Source organism: Clinocottus analis, unplaced genomic scaffold (assembly GCF_023055335.1).
Source record: "Clinocottus analis isolate CAN_PGR_092001 unplaced genomic scaffold, fCliAna1.0.p SCAF_48, whole genome shotgun sequence".
Classification (NCBI taxonomy): domain Eukaryota; kingdom Metazoa; phylum Chordata; class Actinopteri; order Perciformes; family Cottidae; genus Clinocottus; species Clinocottus analis.
In genome coordinates this window covers 351,876-374,375 of record NW_027176205.1, presented here as the reverse complement: position 1 = coordinate 374,375, position 22,500 = coordinate 351,876, and the positions used below count along the sequence as shown (strand labels likewise).

The 22,500-nt window shown below is 49.3% G+C and overlaps 3 protein-coding genes across 4 annotated transcripts in view; all 3 read left to right on the top strand.

Moving 5' to 3' along the window:
• Positions 1 to 591: 591 nt before the first annotated feature.
• Positions 592 to 9,781, top strand: LOC137802034 (lysophosphatidic acid receptor 2-like). Its single transcript, XM_068599551.1, has 5 exons — positions 592 to 864; positions 4,367 to 4,806; positions 5,715 to 6,209; positions 7,564 to 7,823; positions 8,727 to 9,781. Exons 2-5 carry the CDS (start codon positions 4,551 to 4,553, stop codon positions 8,814 to 8,816), a joined length of 1,101 nt encoding a protein of 366 aa, XP_068455652.1. The 5' UTR covers positions 592 to 864; positions 4,367 to 4,550; the 3' UTR covers positions 8,817 to 9,781.
• A 1,488-nt stretch (positions 9,782 to 11,269) lies between these two features.
• On the top strand, positions 11,270 to 21,528 carry LOC137802052 (protein GPR108). Of its 2 annotated transcripts, XR_011079938.1 has the most exons (18): positions 11,270 to 11,608; positions 12,475 to 12,594; positions 14,260 to 14,310; positions 14,387 to 14,478; positions 14,577 to 14,647; positions 15,973 to 16,208; positions 16,314 to 16,415; positions 16,549 to 16,682; positions 16,886 to 16,961; positions 17,440 to 17,513; positions 17,592 to 17,709; positions 17,793 to 17,923; positions 18,437 to 18,480; positions 18,557 to 18,606; positions 18,743 to 18,826; positions 19,650 to 19,771; positions 19,862 to 21,428; positions 21,469 to 21,522. XR_011079938.1 is itself a non-coding variant. In XM_068599575.1 (17 exons), the coding sequence occupies exons 1-17, from the start codon at positions 11,519 to 11,521 to the stop codon at positions 19,947 to 19,949; spliced, it is 1,683 nt and encodes a 560-aa protein (XP_068455676.1). In that variant the 5' UTR covers positions 11,270 to 11,518; the 3' UTR covers positions 19,950 to 21,528. The 2 variants fall into 2 exon arrangements, 1 of the variants encoding a protein (XP_068455676.1); XM_068599575.1 differs by having other exon boundaries at positions 19,862 to 21,528.
• Positions 21,529 to 22,253: 725 nt separating this feature from the next.
• Positions 22,254 to 22,500, top strand: part of soul5l (heme-binding protein soul5, like) — a 6,263-nt gene continuing 6,016 nt past the window's right edge. Inside the window, exon 1 of the mRNA XM_068599580.1 lies at positions 22,254 to 22,329. Within this exon, the coding sequence (XP_068455681.1) occupies positions 22,328 to 22,329 (2 nt within the window). The 5' untranslated portion in view covers positions 22,254 to 22,327. The remainder of the gene's footprint in view (positions 22,330 to 22,500) is intronic.

The window sequence follows — 22,500 nt, the reverse complement described above, 5'->3', positions numbered from 1 at the left end:
CATAACCATAACACAGTAATACAAAACATACATTGACCTTCTTATGCATACAGGTACATATTTTCCATAATAATATCCCTTATTGATTATCATAACCCTCTCTTGTATTTTTATATGCACTTTAAACAATTCTTTATTATTATGTGTAAGTTCAATATTTACACCCCAGACTATTACAATTCTACAAAACCCAACACTATCTTTACACTTTATACTTCATACTTTATACTTCATATGTATTGCTTCATATTTAATACTTTATATTTTACACTTCTTACTTTACACTTTGAATAAATGAATCATGAATAAAGTTCTATTTCATTTGAACTTTATTCATTCAGCAGTTTAATGAATACACATGATTATGTTGTATTATTATTGTTACCTATTGGAGGAGGAGGAGGGAGAGGAGGAGGAGGGAGAAGAAGAGGAGGAGGAAGAGGAGGAGGGAGAAGAAGAAGAGGAAGAACAGGAGGAGGAGGAGGGAGAAGAAGAACAGGAGGAGGAGGGAGAAGAAGAGGAGGAAGAGGAAGAGGAGGCCGGCCCCTCCTCCTCCTCAGTGAGACGGCGGCAGCAGCGGAGGATCGTGCCGCACCCTTTTCTGTTCCCGCAGCGCAGATCACTCCGCGCAGGTACCAACCCGCCCAAACTAGACCGGAAGCGGGACTCGCGCGCACAGGTGACGGACTCTCCAGCGGAACCGGGTCCAAAGGGTCGAGCAACGGGACGGGAAGCCCCGGCACAGAGCCAGCAGGTCCGGTTCCACCTGGACCCGCTCACACGGACCTCAGGTGCGCTGCTGCGCTCCACCAGGACCCGGATCTACCTGAGCACGCGCCTTCAGGCCGCCGCACGGCGGGCCAGGTGAGTCTGCAGCGTTCCTTCCCGGGACCAGAGGAACCAGCAGAACCAGCGGGACGGGGTCTGAGCGCGCGCGGGGGCCGCCGGGTTCGAGGCCCCCGAAGGTTTAGTCTGAGCCCGCCGGGCCGCGACCCGTGAGGCGTTCGAGGTCTGTTCAAAGTCTGTGTGTGTGTGTGTGTGTGTGTGCGCGTGTGTGTGTGTGTGTGTGCGTGCGTGCGTGTGTGGGCGCGCGCGCGCTGGTCACAGCTCAGGTGTTGTGAGTCCTTCAGTTACCTGTGAACCCGCAGAGTCTGACGAGGAGATACTACAGTGTGTACAAGTACACAGATACAAATACACAGATCGCTTCAATACAAACTCACACAGACTGATAGAAATACACAAATACACATACAGATACAAATACATACACAGAATACTAGTTTTTATTCAAAGTGAATACTAGTTTATTAAAATGGAATAATAGTTTTAATAAAAGTGAGTAGTAGTTTTAATAAAAGTGAGTAGTAGTTTTAATAAAAGTGAGTAGTAGTTTTAATAAAAGTGAGTAGTAGTTTTAATAAAAGTGAGTAGTAGTTTTAATAAAAGTGAGTAGTAGTTTTAATAAAAGTGAGTAGTAGTTTTAATAAAAGTGAGTAGTAGTTTTTAACGCAAGGTGTCTTTTCTCCGCGTTGCCTCTGAACACACCATCTACCAGCTAATAGTTAATGAGTAAATACACACCAGCAGATCTCCACTGTGTCAGTCACAAGCTAATATTATTAATATTAATAATAATAGTATTATTATTATGAGACACTCGGATGCTGCGTGTGAACATCGGCTGTGAGGCGGTTCTCTCACGGCTGTGAGGCGGTTCTCTCACGGCTGTGAGGCGGTTCTCTCACGGCTGTGGGTTCTCTGGTTTCCTCAGAGGAACGCTGCAGGTTTCTCTCGGTGGTGGTTCCACTTCCTTTGGGTGCAGCTGCTCGTGTTGCAGCCCTGAAGCGTCTGGTTTCATGTGTCTGAGAGCAAAGAGCTCACAGCGTGACCCCGTGTGAGGTCACCCCGTGTGAGGTGACCCCGTGTGAGGTCACCCCGTGTGAGGTGACCCCGTGTGAGGTCACCCTGTGTGAGGTCACCCCGTGTGAGGTGACCCTGTGTGAGGTCACCCCGTGTGAGGTCACCCTGTGTGAGGTCACCCCGTGTGAGGTCACCCCGTGTGAGGTGACCCCGTGTGAGGTCACCCCGTGTGAGGTGACCCCGTGTGAGGTCACCCCGTGTGAGGTCACCCCGTGTGAGGTGACCCGGGTCGGGTGACCCGGCCTTCGTCCGATGTCAGCTGGGGGCTCCAGCGCCCCGACCCTGAATAGAAAAGGTTCTGATAACTGTCCTCTGTCAGTAGTTAGTAAAATAAAACACAAACATGTTTACATTTTATATTCTGATCCAGAAAAACATTTAAATAATAATATAAAGTTCTATAAAGATAATCCTGTGTACTATGTTCTCATATTCATCATAATTTATGAACATGATGGTTGTGTGTGCATCAATCGCAGTTCTTAGAAAAGCAGAACTGCAGGAAGTGAATCTCACACGGAGACTCACTTCCTGTCCTCGTGTGAGACTCACTTCCTGTCCTCGTGGGAGACTCACTTCCTGTCCTCGTGTGAGACTCACTTCCTGTCCTCGTGTGAGACTCACTTCCTGTCCTCGTGTGAGACTCACTTCCTGTCCTCGTGTGAGACTCACTTCCTGTCCTCGTGTGAGACTCACTTCCTGTCCTCGTGTGAGACTCACTTCCTGTCCTCGTGTGAGACTCACTTCCTGTCCTCGTGTGAGACTCACTTCCTGTCCTCGTGGGAGACTCACTTCCTGTCCTCGTGTGAGACTCACTTCCTGTCCTCGTGTGAGACTCACTTCCTGTCCTCGTGGGAGACTCACTTCCTGTCCTCGTGTGAGACTCACTTCCTGTCCTCGTGTGAGACTCACTTCCTGTCCTCGTGTGAGACTCACTTCCTGTCCTCGTGGGAGACTCACTTCCTGTCCTCGTGTGAGACTCACTTCCTGTCCTCGTGTGAGACTCACTTCCTGTCCTCGTGGGAGACTCACTTCCTGTCCTCGTGGGAGACTCACTTCCTGTCCTCGTGGGAGACTCACTTCCTGTCCTCGTGGGAGACTCACTTCCTGTCCTCGTGTGAGACTCACTTCCTGTCTGAGAGCATCGCTCACACACTTCTTATCATCACCATTATTTATTATGTACTTATTTTGTTTTTATTAGCTTGATTATTACTTTTTTATTGTCTTTATTATTTTTTTTATAAATTCTTTATTTTTGTTTATTATTGCATTATTGGTCATTTGTATTACAATTTATTTGGTTTTATTGTCATTAGCACCATTAATGTTTTGTTATTATAACTTATTTATGACAATATTTTAATTTTATTATTATATAATGAAGGTGATTATCATTATTGTAAATCTATGGTACAATTATTAGGACCATTCATATTCTAATTTGTATCATTTGCTTCTGCACACTTCAGCCTTGACTTGTATCCTTGTTTCCTTTCCTCAAACCTTTTCTCGGCATCTCCACATTCCTCTGTTGGTGTTTTTGGGTCTTCTCCCGTGTGTGTGTGTGTGTGTGTGTGTGTGTGTGTGTGTGTATTATGTTACATAGCTGGATTGCGTAATAGCGAGGTGTGTCTCTGTTTCTATTAAACGCCTCGTCTCTCAGGAACACAGGAGAAAGTGCGAGGCAGCGCTGGGGCCCTGAACGCACCACGCTCACCGCCAGCGGGCGATTAGAGTTGCATTGTTATCACGACAACTATGTCACTGTACGATGTTATCACGACAACTATGTCACTGTACGATGTTATCACGACAACTATGTCACTGTACGATGTTATCACGACAACTATGTCACTGTACGATGTTATCACGACAACTATGTCACTGTACGATGTTATCACGACAACTATGTCACTGTACGATGTTATCACAACAACTATCACTGTACGATGTTATCACGACAACTATGTCACTGTACGATGTTATCACAACAACTATGTCACTGTACGATGTTATCACGACAACTATGTCACTGTACGATGTTATCACGACAACTATGTCACTGTACGATGTTATCACGACAACTATGTCACTGTACGATGTTATCACGACAACTATGTCACTGTACGATGTTATCACGACAACTATCACTGTACGATGTTATCACGACAACTATCACTGTACGATGTTATCACGATACCCAAGTTGCGATCCATTACGTGTTTTTATTTGCATATTATTTGAACTGTTGATGACTTTCGAGCGGCTGAAATTATGTTTTGGGACGGGGCGTCTGAAGCTGAACCGATCTTTTCCAGCCGATACGTCAACCACGAAGTATCGTTAGCGATAAAAAGTGATCGAGGATCTCTGAATGTTCTCTTAGATAAAAGTGGTTTATTGATCATCGTTCTTTAACTTAATCTCCATGTTTCCACAGATCCGACACCCAGACTGACCCGATCCCTCTGATGGGGTTCCGACCTGCCCCCCGCCAGAGAGGACGAGCCTGACCCCGCCCCCTGACCCCGCCCCCTGACCCTGCCCCCTGCCCCTGCCCTCTGACCCCGCCCCCTGTCCCCGCCCTCCCTGACTCCGCCTCCAGGGCCGCTCGGAGCCTCAACATGGATACCGACACCGACGACAAAGTCGGGTGTTACCACAACCGCTCCCTCAGGTTCTTCTACGAGAAGAGCAGCAAGAACATCAGCGACCACTGGCGCAACCGCGACTACGTGATCGTCACTCTGGGCATGGCGGTCTGCTTCATCGTCATCTTCTCCAACCTCCTGGTCATCGGCGCCATTTTGAAGAACCGCCGCTTCCACTTCCCTATCTACTACCTGTTGGGGAACCTGGCGGTGGCGGACCTCTTCTCAGGTACGACGCCCCCTGTGGACTAAAGTAGTAGTGCCTCTGAGCACCAGGGTCCCTTTAGAAAACCATATTTACAGGACCAGGACTAGACTGAGACTATAGAGGACCAGTACTCCACTGAGACTATAGAGGACCAGGACTAGACTGAGACTATAGAGGACCAGGACTAGACTGAGACTATAGAGGACCAGGACTAGACTGAGACTATAGAGGACCAGGACTAGACTGAGACTATAGAGGACCAGGACTAGACTGAGACTATAGAGGACCAGGACTAGATTGAGACTATAGAGGACCAGGACTAGACTGAGACTATAGAGGACCAGGACTAGACTGAGACTATAGAGGACCAGGACTAGACTGAGACTATAGAGGACCAGGACTAGACTGAGACTATAGAGGACCAGGACTAGACTGAGACTATAGAGGACCAGGACTCCACTGAATCTGGTTCAGGGAGGAGTTGGTGGAACCTGGAGGTTTTGACAAAAACTGACAAATATTGTTGTTGGGACATTTTCTCTAAATGAACGCACACACACACACACACACACACACACACACACACACACACACACACACACACACACACACACACACACACACACACACACACACACACACACACACAGGATGAGTCATGTAACGTCTCATCTGGACAACAGATGTAATGAAATGTTTTTCATGGAGATGTTGAGAAACATCCGTGATGGTAGATTATTCATCACGTTTCATGTCGTGCATTTGCAGAGGGACTCGCGTGACCTGTTTTTATATTTAATATTCACGTGAAAACTGTTTTTATTCTCGTTCATCACCAACACTACATTTTACGAGATTACACCTGAACGCACCATGAGCACGTTGTGGTTGACCTTCAGCCAGTACTGAAGCGGTTGTTCCCCCTGCAGGCGTGTCCTACCTGCACCTGATGTTCCACACGGGCCCCTGGACCATCAAGCTGACCAAGCAGCGCTGGTTCGTGCGCCAGGGCCTGATCGACACCAGCCTGACGGCGTCCGTCCTCAACCTGCTGGCCGTGGCCGTGGAGCGCCACCAGACCATCTTCAACATGCAGCTGCACAGCAAGATGAGCGCCCGCCGCGTCTCCGTCATCATCGTCTTCATCTGGCTGGTGGCCATCCTCATGGGGCTGGTGCCCACCATGGGCTGGCACTGCCTGTGCGACCTGGACAACTGCTCCACCATGGCGCCGCTGTACAGCCGCAGCTACCTGGTGTTCTGGGCCGTCCTGAACCTGCTCACCTTCTCCATCATGGTGGCCGTGTACACGCGCATCTTCGTCTACGTGCGGCACAAGAGCCGGCAGATGTCCCAGCACACGAGCGGGGCGCGGCTGCGGGAGACGGTGCTCAGCCTGATGAAGACGGTGTCCATGATCCTGGGTGAGGGGCAGGAGGGGGCGGGGCCACATGAAAGGGCTAGGGTCAGATGAGCACAAGGGGGCGGGGCCACATGAAAGGGCTAGGGTCAGATGAGCACAAGGGGGCGGGGCCACATGAAAGGGCTAGGGTCAGATGAGCACAAGGGGGCGGGGCCACATGAAAGGGCTAGGGTCAGATGAGCATGAGGGGGCGGGGCCACATGAAAGGGCTAGGGTCAGATGAGCACAAGGGGGCGGGGCCACATGAAAGGGCTAGGGTCAGATGAGCACAAGGGGGCGGGGCCACATGAAAGGGCTAGGGTCAGATGAGCACAAGGGGGCGGGGCCACATGAAAGCGCTAGGGTCAGATGAGCACAAGGGGGCGGGGCCACATGAAAGGGCTAGGGTCAGATGAGCATGAGGGGGCGGGGCCACATGAAAGGGCTAGAGTCAGATGAGCATGAAGGGGGCGGGGCCACATGAAAGGGCTAGGGTCAGATGAGCACAAGGGGGCGGGGCCACATGAAAGGGCTAGGGTCAGATGAGCACAAGGGGGCGGGGCCACATGAAAGGGCTAGGGTCAGATGAGCACAAGGGGGCGGGGCCACATGAAAGGGCTAGGGTCAGATGAGCATGAGGGGGCGGGGCCACATGAAAGGGCTAGGGTCAGATGAGCACGAGGGGGCGGGGCCACATGAAAGGGCTAGGGTCAGATGAGCATGAGGGGGCGGGGCCACATGAAAGGGCTAGGGTCAGATGAGCACAAGGGGGCGGGGCCACATGAAAGGGCTAGGGTCAGATGAGCATGAGGGGGCGGGGCCACATGAAAGGGCTAGGGTCAGATGAGGGGGCTGGGCCACATGAAAGGGCTAGGGTCAGATGAGCATGAGGGGGCGCGGGTGTGCACGAGTGAGCGGGGCGATATGACGGGGCCTCGCACGAGTGGGCGGGGCCATATTAAAGGGCCTCGCACGAGGGGGCGGGGCCACACACAAGAGGGCGTGACCATATAAGGGGGCCTCGCACGAGGAAGCCTTATAAGGGGCGAAGCACACTCTCTTGTCTTAACAACAAGAGAGTTGTTAAGACACACACACACTCTGGCGCTGTAAAGTAAAACCCTGAGCGTGTCCTGACAGGAAGTGTGTGTGTGTGTGTGTGTGTGTGTGTGTGCATTCCTAAGCTGCCTAATTGTGAGTGTTGTGATAATGAAATGTGATCGCTCAGACTGAACCTCGTCTCTCTGCTGGAGAACTCTGTTCTGAAGGGAACTGGTTCTGAAGGAGTAGAACCCGTTAGTATGGATGAGGTTCTGACTGTTGTCCTTTATTGATCCATGAGTAAGACCTCTCTCTCCTGACCCCTGACCCTGCAGGCTGCTTCGTGCTGTGCTGGACTCCGGGCCTGGTCATCCTGCTGCTGGACGGTCTGGGCTGCGACAGCTGCCAAGTGCTGAAGTACGAGAAGTACTTCCTGGTTCTGGCGGAGTGCAACTCTCTGGTGAACCCGGTGATCTACTCCTTCAGGGACCGGGACATGAGGAGGACCTTCAAGGAGATCCTGTGCTTCCTGTGCCGGCGCCGCAAAGACCGGCAGGGCAGCTCCGGGGTCCACTTCAACACCGTGGAGCACGAGGTACTGAGCGAGAGCAGCGTGGCCACACGGGCGCCAGGGGGGCACGCCTCCTAGACACGCCTCCTAGACACGCCTCCTAGACACGCCTCCTAGACACACTTTCTAGACACGCCTCCTAGACACACTTTCTAGACACGCCTCCTCCTAGACACGCCTCCTCCAGGACACGCCCCCTCCAGGACATGCCTCCTCTTAGACACGCCTCCTCCAGGACACGCCTCCTCCCAACACATACACATCTAAATCAAATCTGGACTGATCTTCATAATGAAATAATAAACTAAACTTTTTCTTCTTCTTCTAATAATAATTCTTATTATTAGAATATTTCTTCTAATAATGAGTTATTGTTGTGAAAACTGTCGGCTCATTAATAAATTGATTAGTCATTAACTCTGACTCTAATCTGATGTTTTGATGAATCTTGCAGCTTCTTCAAGTTGGATGTGTTTTTGTTGTTGTGATATTTTGTGAGTAAACAAACTACTGATTGTTGATTGGAGGAGACGGTGGAATAGAATAATTTGATTGGTTCTTAAACCACTAGAACCTTTATGATCTGTTTTAATACCTTTAGAGGCGTTCTTTAGTTCACTCTTCTTCCTGTTGTTGTTGTTGGTTTTCATTTATTTTTGTACGTTTGTTAAATAAATAAATAAATCTGATCTGCTGCTTCGTCTCCGTGTCCATCGACTGAAACATGAAGGCGCTGCGACATCGTCTCTTTGCTTCATCCGGACAACTTCTGTCTCCACTTCCTGTTTGCGTCTGTCTCCACTTCCTGTTTCGTCCTGTTGAACTCCTGTGTCCCTGCCTCCTTGTGTCCTACGTGTCCTTGTGTCCTCCTCTGCCTTGCGTCCTTGCGTCCTTGCGTCCTCACGCTCTCGTCTTCTCTGTCTCTAGAACTTTAAGTCTCGCGTCGCCGAGCCGATGGACGGCAGCAACGGGACGCCGCTCATCCGCTCAGAGGACGCCGGCACCTCGGAGACCTGACGGGGACTCGAACACCCGGACACACGGAGACCTGACGGGGACTCGAACCCCCGGACACACGGAGACTCTGTGACTGTTCTTTTAAGAACTGGACAAACTGGTTAAAAGGACGGAGACACAAACAAACTGAGGGACTGCAGGAATATGAGTTCTGTTCCAGAAGGTCTCCAGGTTCTGTTCCAGAAGGTCTCCAGGTTCTGTTCCAGAAGGTCAACAGGTTCTGTTCCAGAAGGTCTCTAGGTTCTGACTCAGAAGGTCTCCGGGTTCTGACTCAGAAAGTCTCTAGGTTCTGATCCAGAAGGTCTCTAGGTTCTGTTCCAGAAGGTCTACAGGTTCTGACTCAGAAAGTCTCTAGGTTCTGATCCAGAAGGTCTCCAGGTCTCGGTTGTGCTTCCTGAACCCGTCTGACGGCTCTTGTTCGCTGTGTCTCTATTATTTTGAGCTCAGGACCGGTTCTGCTGATATTGATGTTATTAATGCTGCACAGCTGATGATCTGATCAATAATCAAACAAATGTAACGTGATAACGTCATGTTGAAAAGTCTATTAACGCTTTATTACATTAGTTATTAATGCTTTATTACAGTAATGGAGCGTTATTAACGCTTTATTACATTAGTTATTAATGCTTTATTACAGTAATGGAGCATTATTAACGCTTTATTACAGTAATGGAGCGTTATTAATGCTTTATTACAGTAATGGAGCGTTATTAATGCTTACAGTAATGGAGCGTTGTTTACTGGGTTTATGATTTCCATAATGTTAACTAATATTTAAAGTTCATAAGTGAATATTTTGTGTTCATGGACCATGGTCTCCTCCACAAAGTGGAAGATGCTCTAGTTCAGTTCCCACAATGCAACAGGGTTTTTCCATGAGCACGTCGTAGCTGTTATTAATATGATTTATGATGTTTGTTCGCTTGTTTAAAACGTCATAACGAGAACGTCAAGCTTCTTGTTCTTCATCAGGATGAAATGTTTGATGGTTTCTGTAAATATTCATATTGCCTTCGTGTTTCACATTAAAGCTTTCATAATCTCTCACGGCTCCTTTAAAGCTTTCAGAAACATTGTGGGGAAATGTCTCCTCCAAACTTCACACACAGACATGTTTTACACCCTGAACGTCTCGTCGTTCCTTCTCGGTGCCGCTGAGCTCGTAGCTGCAGGTTCCCGTCGTTCCTCCAGTCAGCACCGGCTGCTCGGAACGACAAAGCAGCGCGTCAATCAAACAGGCCCCGCCTCCTGCCAGTTGGCCCCGCCTCCCGCCCGGTTGGCTCCCAACTGAAAGTTGTTCTCTGAATACTGTTGATTCACACGATGTTGTTTCAGGATGTTTTTGGGCGAGAAGTTTGTTGTTGAAGCAGCAAATCTGTGGTCAGTTTGTCAAGAATCAGCTGATTTAACTGTTTTAGTACGAAGCTTCTCGCCAGCGACAGAAAGTAACATGCAAACTGGATGCAAAGCCAATTTCACCGTAACTCCTCGAATATTTACGCCATTGACGGAAATCCAACAGATTCTGAACGCAGAGAAGGTCCATTACAGTAACGGACAACGGCACTCACTCGCCCTCTTCATCGTCATGGTCCTCGTCCTCTTCATCGTCATGGTCCTCGCCCTCGTCCTGTCATCGTCTTCTTCATTGACCTCGTCCTCTTCACCGCCCTCGTCATCGTCATGGTCCTCGTCCTGTCATCGTCTTCTTCATTGACATCGTCTTCTTCATTGACCTCGTCATCGCCCTCGTCCTCTTCATCGTTCTGTCATCGTCCTCTTTATCGTCCTCTTCATAGTCCTCGCCCTCGTCATCCTCTTGATCATCCTCGTCATCGTCCTGGTCCTCTTCATCGTCCTCATCCTCGTCCTCTCTGCAGCGTCCTAGAGATGTGATTGACAAAACTCGGGGAGTTTATGCTCCTCATTGTAGCAGCTTTTCCGGCATCTGAAATGACTCTGATTGGCCCAGTGGGGTACGGCGAGCTACACGTTGCCAACAAGAAGTCATATTCATCCCAAAATATTTCCAAAATGGAAATTATTTATGGGCTGTGGCATTAAATGTTCATGCACCAATCCCATCCACATGACGCCAGCACGTTGCCAGCAAGAAGACGAAGAACTACTACTACTTATGGAGGTGTGACGTGGAGGGTCAGCACCACGTGAACACTTTCAGCCGGAAGCTCAGTGTCAAAAAGACGGAACCACGTGACCGACTCTAGGCCATTTAAACAAGGTGCCGTCAAGTGAGCGCGCGAGGAGAAACGCGTTAGTTTGACGTAAATAACACGTTAATGGACCCTTCTGATACAGAGAGCTTTAAGTTATATGTATCTGCTACCGCAGAGGTGTGTCTGCACCGCACCGCCTTCTCAATGCGCTTCACGGCCGGGTACCGGATGTGACGTATTTGTCCGGTCCATGTTTAATGGTGCGTTCTCGACTCGAGACCAGGAAGTCAGGCTAGCTGCTACTCTCTGGATGAAAAGCACAGAAAAGAACCACAAAACGCACCATTAATGGTTCTCATTAGATCATAAACGACGTCTATGGAGGCCCGGCGCTCTCCAGTCACAGATTGACGTCATCGTAACGCGCCTCGTGAGCCGTTGCGCCCGCTAGCAAGCTTGTTATTTAGCCATCTGGTAGATCGTCGTTTGCTAGCTAACGTTAGTTAGCAGCTGGTGAGCGCGATGGTTCCGGTTCGGACTGTTGTGGCTGCGTGTTTCCTGCTGCTGCTGCTGACTGAGTGCGGCGCGAGGATCCACAAGCTCACCCTGAAGGTGAGCCTTGGACATACAGGTGTAGCAGCGCTAGCGCTCCAACTACAGGTGTGCTAGCGAGGAAGCTAACAGAGAGGTGGAGCTACTTAGCTGGTTAAACTCCTCCAGACGTGTCAGTTACTGGTTAGTTAGACAGATGGCTACTTGGTGTTATGTTAACTAGTTCGCTGGTTAGTATTGCATTAGTCAGTGGTTCGTTAGCGAGATAGTGTTGTATTAGTTAGTTGGTTATTTAGCGAGTGTTTCTTGCTTTGACTAATGTTTTGTTTGATCAAAAGCTCGTGAATAAAAGTAAAATAACACTTATTCGGACCAGAAGCATCTGAAGCAGTTTAATAATAATAATAATAATAATAATAATAATAATAATAATAACCTTACTGCATAAAAGTACTACTTTATTTATGGTACTTCATACTTTTAACGTTAAATCTTTGATTCCTTAGATTGAGATTCTACATTTTAAATATAATAAACAAATAAATGATGATACATTATTAGAGATGAAACTACCAGCAAAATGAGCTCCAATGCTCTGGTTATTACGTATCAATTATGTATTATTCATGTTTAATCAATAAGCCCATTTGTTGTGTAACGGATCAGTCGACACACAGAAACGTCTCTTTACTAACTTTGTAAAACTGTGTAACAAATAAAGAGTACTTTTAGTTTGGGAACCCAAACTGTATTATTACTCCCGAGTACTGTGTTTAGTGTACAGGACGTGTACTTCTACTCTGTGGTAATACTTCTTTACTGAAGATGATGTTCTTCCTCTTCCTCTTCTTCTTCTACTTCTTCTTCCTCTTCTCCTCCTCTTCTTCCTCTTCTCCTCCTCTTCTTCCTCTTCCTCTTCTCCTCAGAATGAAAGTCGCGTTGTCGTCGACCTCAACAACTTTGGTTTCTACGCCAACGGGACTCTGGACGTCAACGTGTTGTCTCTGCGCCTCCCAGAACAGCTGGTGAACTACAGCACGCACCCTGTGAGTCAGGAGCTACTTCTGTAGCTAGCTGGTTAGTGGTCCATTAGCTGGTTAGTGGTCCATTAGCTGGTTAGTGGTCCATTAGCTGGTTAGTGGTCCATTAGCTGGTTAGTGGTCCATTAGCTGGTTAGTGTTCAAAGACACAACACCATGAACCAGTGACCAGTTTCCATTCCTCCACCAGTGCTTTGAGCTGCATCCGGAGGGTGATGTAGTTACCTCTCTCTAGAGGGTGATGTAGTTACCTCTCTCTAGAGGGTGGTGTAGTTACCTCTCTCTAGAGGGTGGCGTAATTACCTCTCTCTAGAGGGTGGTGTAATTACCTCTCTATAGGGTGGTGTAGTTACCTCTCTCTATAGGGTGGTGTAGTTACCTCTCTCTAGAGGGTGGTGTAGTTACCTCTCTAGAGGGTGGTGTAGTTACCTCTCTCTGGAGGGTGGTGTAGTTACCTCTCTCTGGAGGGTGGTGTAGTTACCTCTCTCTGGAGGGTGGTGTAGTTACCTCTCTCTGGAGGGTGGTGTAGTTACCTCTCTCTGGAGGGTGGTGTAGTTACCTCTCTATAGGGTGGTGTAGTTACCTCTCTATAGGGTGGTGTAGTTACCTCTCTCTATAGGGTGGTGTAGTTACCTCTCTCTATAGGGTGGTGTAGTTACCTCTCTCTAGAGGGTGGTGTAGTTACCTCTCTAGAGGGTGGTGTAGTTACCTCTCTCTGGAGGGTGGTGTAGTTACCTCTCTGGAGGGTGGTGTAGTTACCTCTCTGGAGGGTGGTGTAGTTACCTCTCTAGAGGGTGGTGTAGTTACCTCTCTCTGGAGGGTGGTGTAGTTACCTCTCTATAGGGTGGTGTAGTTACCTCTCTCTAGAGGGTGGTGTAGTTACCTCTCTCTGGAGGGTGGTGTAGTTACCTCTCTCTGGAGGGTGGTGTAGTTACCTCTCTATAGGGTGGTGTAGTTACCTCTCTCTAGAGGGTGATGTAGTTACCTCTCTCTATAGGGTGGTGTAGTTACCTCTCTCTAGAGGGTGGTGTAGTTACCTCTCTCTGGTGGGTGGTGTAGTTACCTCTCTATAGGGTGGTGTAGTTACCTCTCTCTATAGGGTGGTGTAGTTACCTCTCTCTGGAGGGTGGTGTAGTTACCTCTCTATAGGGTGGTGTAGTTACCTCTCTCTAGAGGGTGATGTAGTTACCTCTCTCTATAGGGTGGTGTAGTTACCTCTCTCTGGAGGGTGGTGTAGTTACCTCTCTCTGGTGGGTGGTGTAGTTACCTCTCTCTATAGGGTGGTGTAGTTACCTCTCTCTAGAGGGTGGTGTAGTTACCTCTCTCTGGAGGGTGGTGTAATTACCTCTCTCTAGAGGGTGGTGTAGTTACCTCTCTCTAGAGGGTGATGTAGTTACCTCTCTCTGGAGGGTGGTGTAGTTACCTCTCTCTAGAGGGTGGTGTAGTTACCTCTCTCTATAGGGTGGTGTAGTTACCTCTCTCTATAGGGTGGTGTAGTTACCTCTCTCTATAGGGTGGTGTAGTTACCTCTCTCTAGAGGGTGGTGTAGTTACCTCTCTCTGGAGGGTGGTGTAGTTACCTCTCTCTAGAGGGTGGTGTAGTTACCTCTCTCTGGAGGGTGGTGTAGTTACCTCTCTCTGGAGGGTGGTGTAGTTACCTCTCTCTCTCCAGGTGGGCTTCACCCTCTCTCGCTCCCGGGTCAACGGGGTCTTGTCCTACACGGTGAGTCTTCTTGCACGTTCTCTGGTTTTGGTGGTTTTGTGTGTCGCCGCCTCACGAGCGTCTTTGTGTTCTTCAGGCGGAGGAGACGGAGACGTGTCCGCTCACGCTCACCAAGGTCACCAGCACCGAGCCGCTCATTCTGTTCCTCATCGACATCACCAAGCTCAGGTGTGTGTGTGCGTGTGCGTGTGCGCGTGTGTGTGCGCGTGTGTGTGCGCGTGTGTGTTGCCATGGCAGTGTGAAGGCTGACAGTGTGTTTTGTGCAGCGTCAGCGTGAGAGCTATGGGCACCCAAGACAACCTCCTGATCGCCAAGCCCAAGGCTAAAGCGCCTAAAGGTCAGTCCACCGGTGCACGTTTAAAGGGACAGTACGGTGTTTAGGTGTGTGTGTGGTATTTCTGTGTATTATACTGCAGTCGTACTGTTCTTAACTAAGAGTAGCCTAGTAGTATAGCTAGTAGTGTAGCAAGCCTAGTAGTGTAGCTAGTAGTGTAGCAAGCCTAGTAATGTAGCTAGTAGTGTAGCAAGCCTAGTAGTGTAGCTAGTAGTGTAGCAAGCCTAGTAGTGTAGCTAGTAGTGTAGCAAGCCTAGTAGTGTAGCTAGTAGTGTAGCAAGCCTAGTAATGTAGCTAGTAGTGTAGCAAGCCTAGTAGTGTAGCTAGTAGTGTAGCAAGCCTAGTAGTGTAGCTAGTAGTGTAGCAAGCCTAGTAGTGTAGCTAGTAGTGTAGCAAGCCTAGTAGTGTAGCTAGTAGTGTAGCAAGCCTAGTAGTGTAGCTAGTAGTGTAGCTAGCCTAGTAGTGTAGCTAGCCTAGTAGTGTAGCTAGCCTAGTAGTGTAGCTAGTAGTGTAGCAAGCCTAGTAGTGTAGCTAGTAGTGTAGCAAGCCTAGTAGTGTAGCTAGTAGTGTAGCTAGCCTAGTAGTGTAGCTAGCCTAGTAGTGTAGCTAGTAGTGTAGCAAGCCTAGTAGTGTAGCTAGTAGTGTAGCTAGCCTAGTAGTGTAGCTAGCCTAGTAGTGTAGCTAGCCTAGTAGTGTAGCTAGTCTAGTAGTGTAGCTAGTCTAGTAGTGTAGCTAGTCTAGTAGTGTAGCTAGTAGTGTAACAAGTCTACTAGTGTATCTAGTAGTGTAGCGAGCCTAGTAGTGTAGCTAGTAGTGTAGCTAGTCTAGTAGTGTAGCTAGTCTAGTAGTGTAGCTAGTAGTGTAGCGAGCCTAGTAGTGTAGCTAGTAGTGTAGCTAGTCTAGTAGTGTATCTAGTAGTGTAGCGAGCCTAGTAGTGTATCTAGTAGTGTAGCGAGCCTAGTAGTGTATCTAGTAGTGTAGCGAGCCTAGTAGTGTAGCTAGTAGTGTAGCTAGTCTAGTAGTGTAGCTAGTCTAGTAGTGTATCTAGTAGTGTAGCGAGCCTAGTAGTGTAGCTAGTAGTGTAGCTAGTCTAGTAGTGTATCTAGTAGTGTAGCGAGCCTAGTAGTGTATCTAGTAGTGTAGCGAGCCTAGTAGTGTAGCTAGTAGTGTAGCGAGCCTAGTAGTGTAGCTAGTAGTGTAGCGAGCCTAGTAGTGTAGCTAGTAGTGTAGCTAGCACAGTAGTGTAGCTAGCTTAGTAGTTTAGCTGGCTTAGTAGTGTATCTAGCATAGTAATGTAGGTACCTTGTACCTGTATCGGTTCCCTGCAGGTCAGAAGAAGACCAGGAGTGATCCTGCTGTGCCCTCAGACCCACCACGTAAACCATCAACCACTGGGGGAGCCGGTGGACTGGTTTCAGACCAGTTGAGCCAGAAGGATGCGGCGTCTGTGGGTCCGGAGCCGGCAGAAGAAGCTGCGCAGGCGGAGGAGAACGAGTTCCAGCTGGAGAAGCTCAACCAAGTGACTCTAGCTCTGGACAAAGTCAACGGCTCCTACAACTTCAGCGTAAGAAACCTTTCCTTGAGCCTTCTGTGAGGCGGTCTGTGAGGCGGTCTATGAGGCGGTCTGTGAGGTGGTCTGTGCCTGACGGATGCCCCTCCCCCTCCACAGTTCCACATGGTGGTCGGCCTGCTGGCGGAGGGTCTGTACAGCCTAAAGTTCCACTACTGCCAGAACCGGGTGCCTGGAATCACCCTGCGCTACTCGCTGGCCGTGAGTTGTGTGTGTGTGTGTGTGTGTGTGTGTGTGTGTGTGTGTGTCTGTGTGTGTGTGTGTCTGTGTCTGTGTCTGTGTGTCTGTGTCTGTGTCTGCACGCTGGTGTTAACCCCGGATGCCTCCTGCGCAGGTGGAGGTGACGGAGAAGAACCCGGGCGGCTACCTGTCGGCTGCAGAGATCCCTCTGTCTCGTCTTTACATCGGGATGGCCGGAGTCTTCTTCACGGCCGCCATGGTGTGGGTGTACACGCTCATGAAGCACAGGTATGCAGCCGGCAGGTATGAGGTCATCCATCAGGAGGAGACTAAAGCCGGTTCACCGGATCCCTTCAGGATGCTCCAGTTAGACTGTGATCACCAGATCATGACATCACGGTGTTTCTCTGGTCATGTGACCAATCTGTGTTTAGACCGACACGTAGTATTATATACTACCTAATACTACGACACGCCTGCTTGTGTTGCAGGTACAGTGTGTTCAAGATCCACTGGCTCATGGCAGCGCTGGCCTTCACCAAGTCCACGTCGCTGGTCTTCCACAGTGTAAGAACAGCATGTAACCACCAGGGGGTTCATATGGATGTCCAGAACCCTCAACACCGTCAGTTATTTACTGTGATTAACCTCTCTCTCTCTGTCTCTCTCTCTCTGTCTCTCTCTCTCTCTCTCTCTCTCTCTCTCTCTCTGTCTCTCTCTCTCTGTCTCTCTCTCTCTGTCTCTCTCTCTCTCTGCCTCTCTCTCTCTCTCTCTGTCTCTCTCTCTCTCTCTCTGCCTCTCTCTCTGCCTCTGTCTCTGTCTCTCTGTCTCTGTCTCTCTCTCTCTCTCTCTCTCTCTCTCTCTCTCTCTCTCTCTCTCTCTCCTACTCTCTCTCTCTCTCTCTCTCTCCTACTCTCTCTCTCTCTGCCTCTCTCTCTCTCTCTCTGTCTCTCTCTCTCTCTCTCTGCCTCTCTCTCTGCCTCTGTCTCTGTCTCTCTGTCTCTCTCTCTCTCTGTCTCGCTCTCTCTCTCTCTCCCTCCCTCAGATCAACTATCACTTCATCAACACTGAAGGGCATCCCATTGAAGGCTGGGCCGTCATGTATTACATCACACACCTGTAGGTACAAGTTCTCCAGGGTGTGAAGGCTGACGTTCTCCAGCACTCTGTTCAGGGTTTGTTTGCTGTGCTCTGCAGGCTCAAGGGGGCGCTCCTGTTCATCACGCTGGCTCTGATCGGCACCGGCTGGGCCTTCGTTAAGTACATCCTGTCTGACAAGGAGAAGAAGATCTTCATGATCGTCATCCCTCTGCAGGTGCGTGAGCAAGGGAGCCGCGTCGGGAGTATTTCATTCTCGGGTGACTTTGTTTTAGTGACCCGCTCACCTGTCGCCCCCAGGTGCTGGCTAATGTGGCCTTCATCATCATCGAGTCCACGGAGGAAGGCTCCAGTGAATACTACCTGTGGAAGGAGATCCTCTTTCTGGTCGACCTCATCTGCTGCGGGGCCATCCTCTTCCCTGTTGTCTGGTCAGTGTGTGTAGCCCCGCCCCTAAAGCACCCCCTGTCAATCACCTTGTAGCCCCGCCCCTAAAGCACCCCCTGGTGTACCTATGAAGCATAGGCTTCTATACAACCAGAGGAGTCGCCCTCTGGTGGTCAGGAGAGAGAATGCAGCTTCAACACATGAAGCATAGACTTCTATACAACCAGAGGAGTCGCCCCTTGGTGGTCAGGAGAGAGAATGCAGCTTTAACACATGAAGCATAGACTTCTATACAACCAGAGGAGTCGCCCCCTGGTGGTCAGGAGAGAGAATGCAGCTTTAACACATGAAGCATAGACTTCTATACAACCAGAGGTTCTCTCCTGGTGGAGATGAGAGGATCTTTATGGAAGCTTTCAGCTTGTTTTGTAGAGGTGAAATGAGACTGAACCTCCTGACCCCACCAGCCAATCAGAGCGTAGGCGTAGGTTCCCCTCTTCTAATAAAATCTCCAGGTACATGGTGTTTGCAGTTCAATAACTTCTCTTTCCTTCCAGGTCCATCCGTCACCTGCAGGAAGCTTCCAGCACCGACGGCAAAGGTGAGCCTCCTGCTGGGCGCGGCAGAAAGAGTCCGGTGAGCTAGTGGAGATGCTAACTTCTCTCTGTCTCTTCCAGCTGCCATGAATCTGGAGAAGCTCAAACTCTTCCGGCATTATTATGTGATGGTAAGAAGAGTTTAATTATTATTACGTTTAGCTCTGCAGTGTTTTCTACGCTGTCTTCCACCGGAGCTCCTTTTACCAACCAGCTGCTTCCCCGAGGACGCGTTCAGCCCGCTGAGCTGTGCTCTGTCCTCCTCAGATCGTGTGTTACATCTACTTCACGAGGATCATCGCCATCCTGCTCAAGGTCACCATGCCCTTCCAGTGGCAGTGGTGCTACGAGGTGAGACGCTAGCTAGAAGCTGTGAGCTAGCAGCTAATGCCAGCAGCTGTTAGCGAGAAGTTGTGAGCTAGCAGCTAATGCCAGCAGCAGTTAGCGAGAAGCTGTGAGCTAGCAGCTAATGCCAGCAGCTGTTAGCGAGAAGCTGTGAGCTAGCAGCTAATGCCAGCAGCTGTTAGCGAGAAGTTGTGAGCTAGCAGCTAATGCAAGCAGCTGTTAGCGAGAAGCTGTGAGCTAGCAGCTAATGCAAGCAGCTGTTAGCGAGAAGCTGTGAGCTAGCAGCTAATGCCAGCAGCTGTTAGCGAGAAGTTGTGAGCTAGTAGCTAATGCCAGCAGCTGTTAGCGAGAAGCTGTGAGCTAGCAGCTAATGCCAGCAGCTGTTAGCGAGAAGTTGTGAGCTAGCAGCTAATGCCAGCAGCTGTTAGCGAGAAGCTGTGAGCTAGCAGCTAATGCCAGCAGCTGTTAGCGAGAAGCTGTGAGCTAGCAGCTAATGCCAGCAGCTGTTAGCGAGAAGTTGTGAGCTAGCAGCTAATGCCAGCAGCTGTTAGCGAGAAGCTGTGAGCTAGCAGCTAATGCCAGCAGCTGTTAGCGAGAAGTTGTGAGCTAGCAGCTAATGCCAGCAGCTGTTAGCGAGAAGCTGTGAGCTAGCAGCTAATGCCAGCAGCTGTTAGCGAGAAGCTGTGAGCTAGCAGCTAATGCCAGCAGCTGTTAGCGAGAAGTTGTGAGCTAGCAGCTAATGCCAGCAGCTGTTAGCTAGAAGCTCATGCTAGGCTGCTAGCTACAGTGTTCCCGCTGGTCTCAACAACAACCTGCTGTCCTCAAACAGTTCCTGGTGGAGGTTTCCACTCTGATCTTCTTCGTGTTGACGGGCTACAAGTTCCGCCCGGCGTCCAACAACCCGTACCTGCAACTGCCCCTGGACGAGGAGGACGTGGAGATGGACGAGGTGTAAGTTCACCAGAGACATCTTGAGGGAATGCTCCACCGCTCTCTCTCCCAGCAGAGTTTAATGGATGCTCTCTCTCTTCCTGTTTGCAGAGTGACTGAATCAGGAGCTCTGGAGGGAATCTCCAAGGTCAAGAAAACGTGTAACGGCCGTGAGCGGCAGAAGGAGTCCACCTTGTGAGCGAGGAGCTGCATCTTTTTCTGGGGGAGGACCCACTGAACCCCTCCAGGTCAGCTGGTACAGAGGGGGCACTTGGACCAAGACCCCCATCCGGCTCTCCTTTTGAAACTCTTGGAGTAGTTGCAGTGGGCGTGTCCACTGTCTGGCTATGCAACAAACAGACTCCGCCCACAAAGAGAGAGACACGCTCCAAAGATTCTCATCATTCTAGAGAGACGATCTTTTGGGTGTTTATATCGGCTATTTAAAACTTCTGCCTCTTCCTTCTACTTTCTGTGTGTGACGTGTTTTTTTCCTTCCCTTTGGAGACAGCGGCCCGTTCTCAGGAAAAAGGCTAATATATATATATATATATATATATATATATATATATATATATATATATATATATATATATATATATATATATATATATATAATTTGAAATGTAGGCACCGAGGTGTCGTCCCTTCTTCCAGACCACGTTCATCGAGGCCTCAGTTTCCGTATCGGACAAAAGAAAAAGACTCTGTATATTAATTCTGGAAGGAAATCTCATAAAACGGTGATTATTTTACGTCTTGGAGAGGCTAAGCCCCGCCCCTTCCTGTCCCTTTTATTTTGAAAAACAAATGAATACGCACACACGATGTTTATCCGTTTAACAGACGGATTGTTTAGGTCAAAGAGTCTCGGTTGGCCCTTCGCTGGGCGAGCTAGCTAGCCAGCTAACGTGGCTACGTGCTAACGTCATCCAAGTGCGCTTGTCCACCAAACGGTTCCACTGGAAGGGGCGGGGCTTAGAGCCTCTAACGCTTCGAATGCAACCAACAACCTGACACGCCAACGCGGTGAGGGCGTGACGGCCGGCCTCGTCCCGCTTCAGGTGGTCTTCTCTTCACCCCTCTGGTATCTTGACAAACATGGAAGCGGTTGCGAGCTTCAATATCTTCACTTCCCTCGTATTGAAATGTTCTGTATCAGCGCCACCTTTTCCCCCGCTGCTGTAGTTTAGTGCCCTCCCCCTTTAACAGACCCGCCCCCCAGGTGACCCTCCAGGTCGTTTCTGAATCTCTCTCCGGCTTTTGGTTTTTACCTTCGTGCTTTTTGTGAAGCTTATTTTATGACTTATTGATGACTTGTTGGTGAGCGAGCAGAAAAACATTTTGTAAATACTTCAAAGACGTTTCCTCTGGGGCTTGAGGGGGCGGGGCTTAAAGGGGCGGGGCTCTCGGAGCGCCTCCTGTTTGATGTCTTTGTGGAGCATCACAATAAAGCTGCTGTTCTGGAAGAGCTTGTGTTTATGAGACAGAAAATCCGTTTTTAATAATTTAACACATTTGTGATTTAAATGTTTTTTGTTTCTGGATCATATTTAGTCTTTTGGTCCCGTGAAGTTTGTTTTTCTTCCTCTTGACTTTGTTTTTGCCCAAAGACTGAATGCGTTACAGGAAGTGAAGGTTAGCAACAGGAAGTGAAGGTTAGCAACAGGAAGTGAAGGTTAGCAACAGGAAGTGAAGGTTAGCAACAGGAAGTGAAGGTTAGCAGTCGACCAGCGGCACAAAGCGGTGTTCTCATATCACACATGAACTTTAATAAAAACGACTTCATTTCACTCCTTCAGGAATCCACTGTTTTATCTGTATGCAGACCACACCATGCAGACTACCACACGATGCAGACTACCAGACCATGCAGATTACCACACGATGCAGACCACCACACGATGCAGACCACCACACGATGCAGACCACCACACCATGCAGATTACCACACGATGCAGACCACCACACGATGCAGACCACCACCACACGATGCAGACCACCACACGATGCAGACCACCACACGATGCAGACCACCACACGATGCAGACCACCACACCATGCAGATTACCACACGATGCAGACCACCACACGATGCAGACCACCACCACACGATGCAGACCACCACACGATGCAGACCACTCCACGATACAGACTAGTGCAAGATGCAGACTACTACATGATGCGGACTACACAATGCAGACTACGACACGATGCAGACTACACAATGCAGACTACCACACAATGCAGACTACCACACGATGCAGACTACCACACGATGCAGACTACCGCACGATGCAGACTAGTGCAAGATGCAGACTACGACACGATGCAGACTACACGATGCAGACTACAACACGATGCAGACTACAACACAATGCAGACTACAGGATGCAGACTACCACATAATACAGACTACTACATTATGCAGACTACTGCAGGCAGGAACACTCCTCCCTCTCTCCTCCTCCCTCTCTCCTCCTCCCTCCTCCCTCTCTCCTCACTGCAGTCCTTCAGAGTGCAGCAGACTGCAGTCTCTCCTTCATCACTCTCCTCCTCACACGCGGTTCTTGGACAATGTGAGTACCTTCCTCATGTACTATTACTACTAATACTACTACTAATACTACTACTAATGATATGAGCTCATGGGTTTAATGATCATCACCGAGGCGTCGATGTTTCACCACAGCAGCTGTTTACCTTCTGCAGCGTCACGTGAGCTCAAGTTTGAAACCTTTTAACGCTGA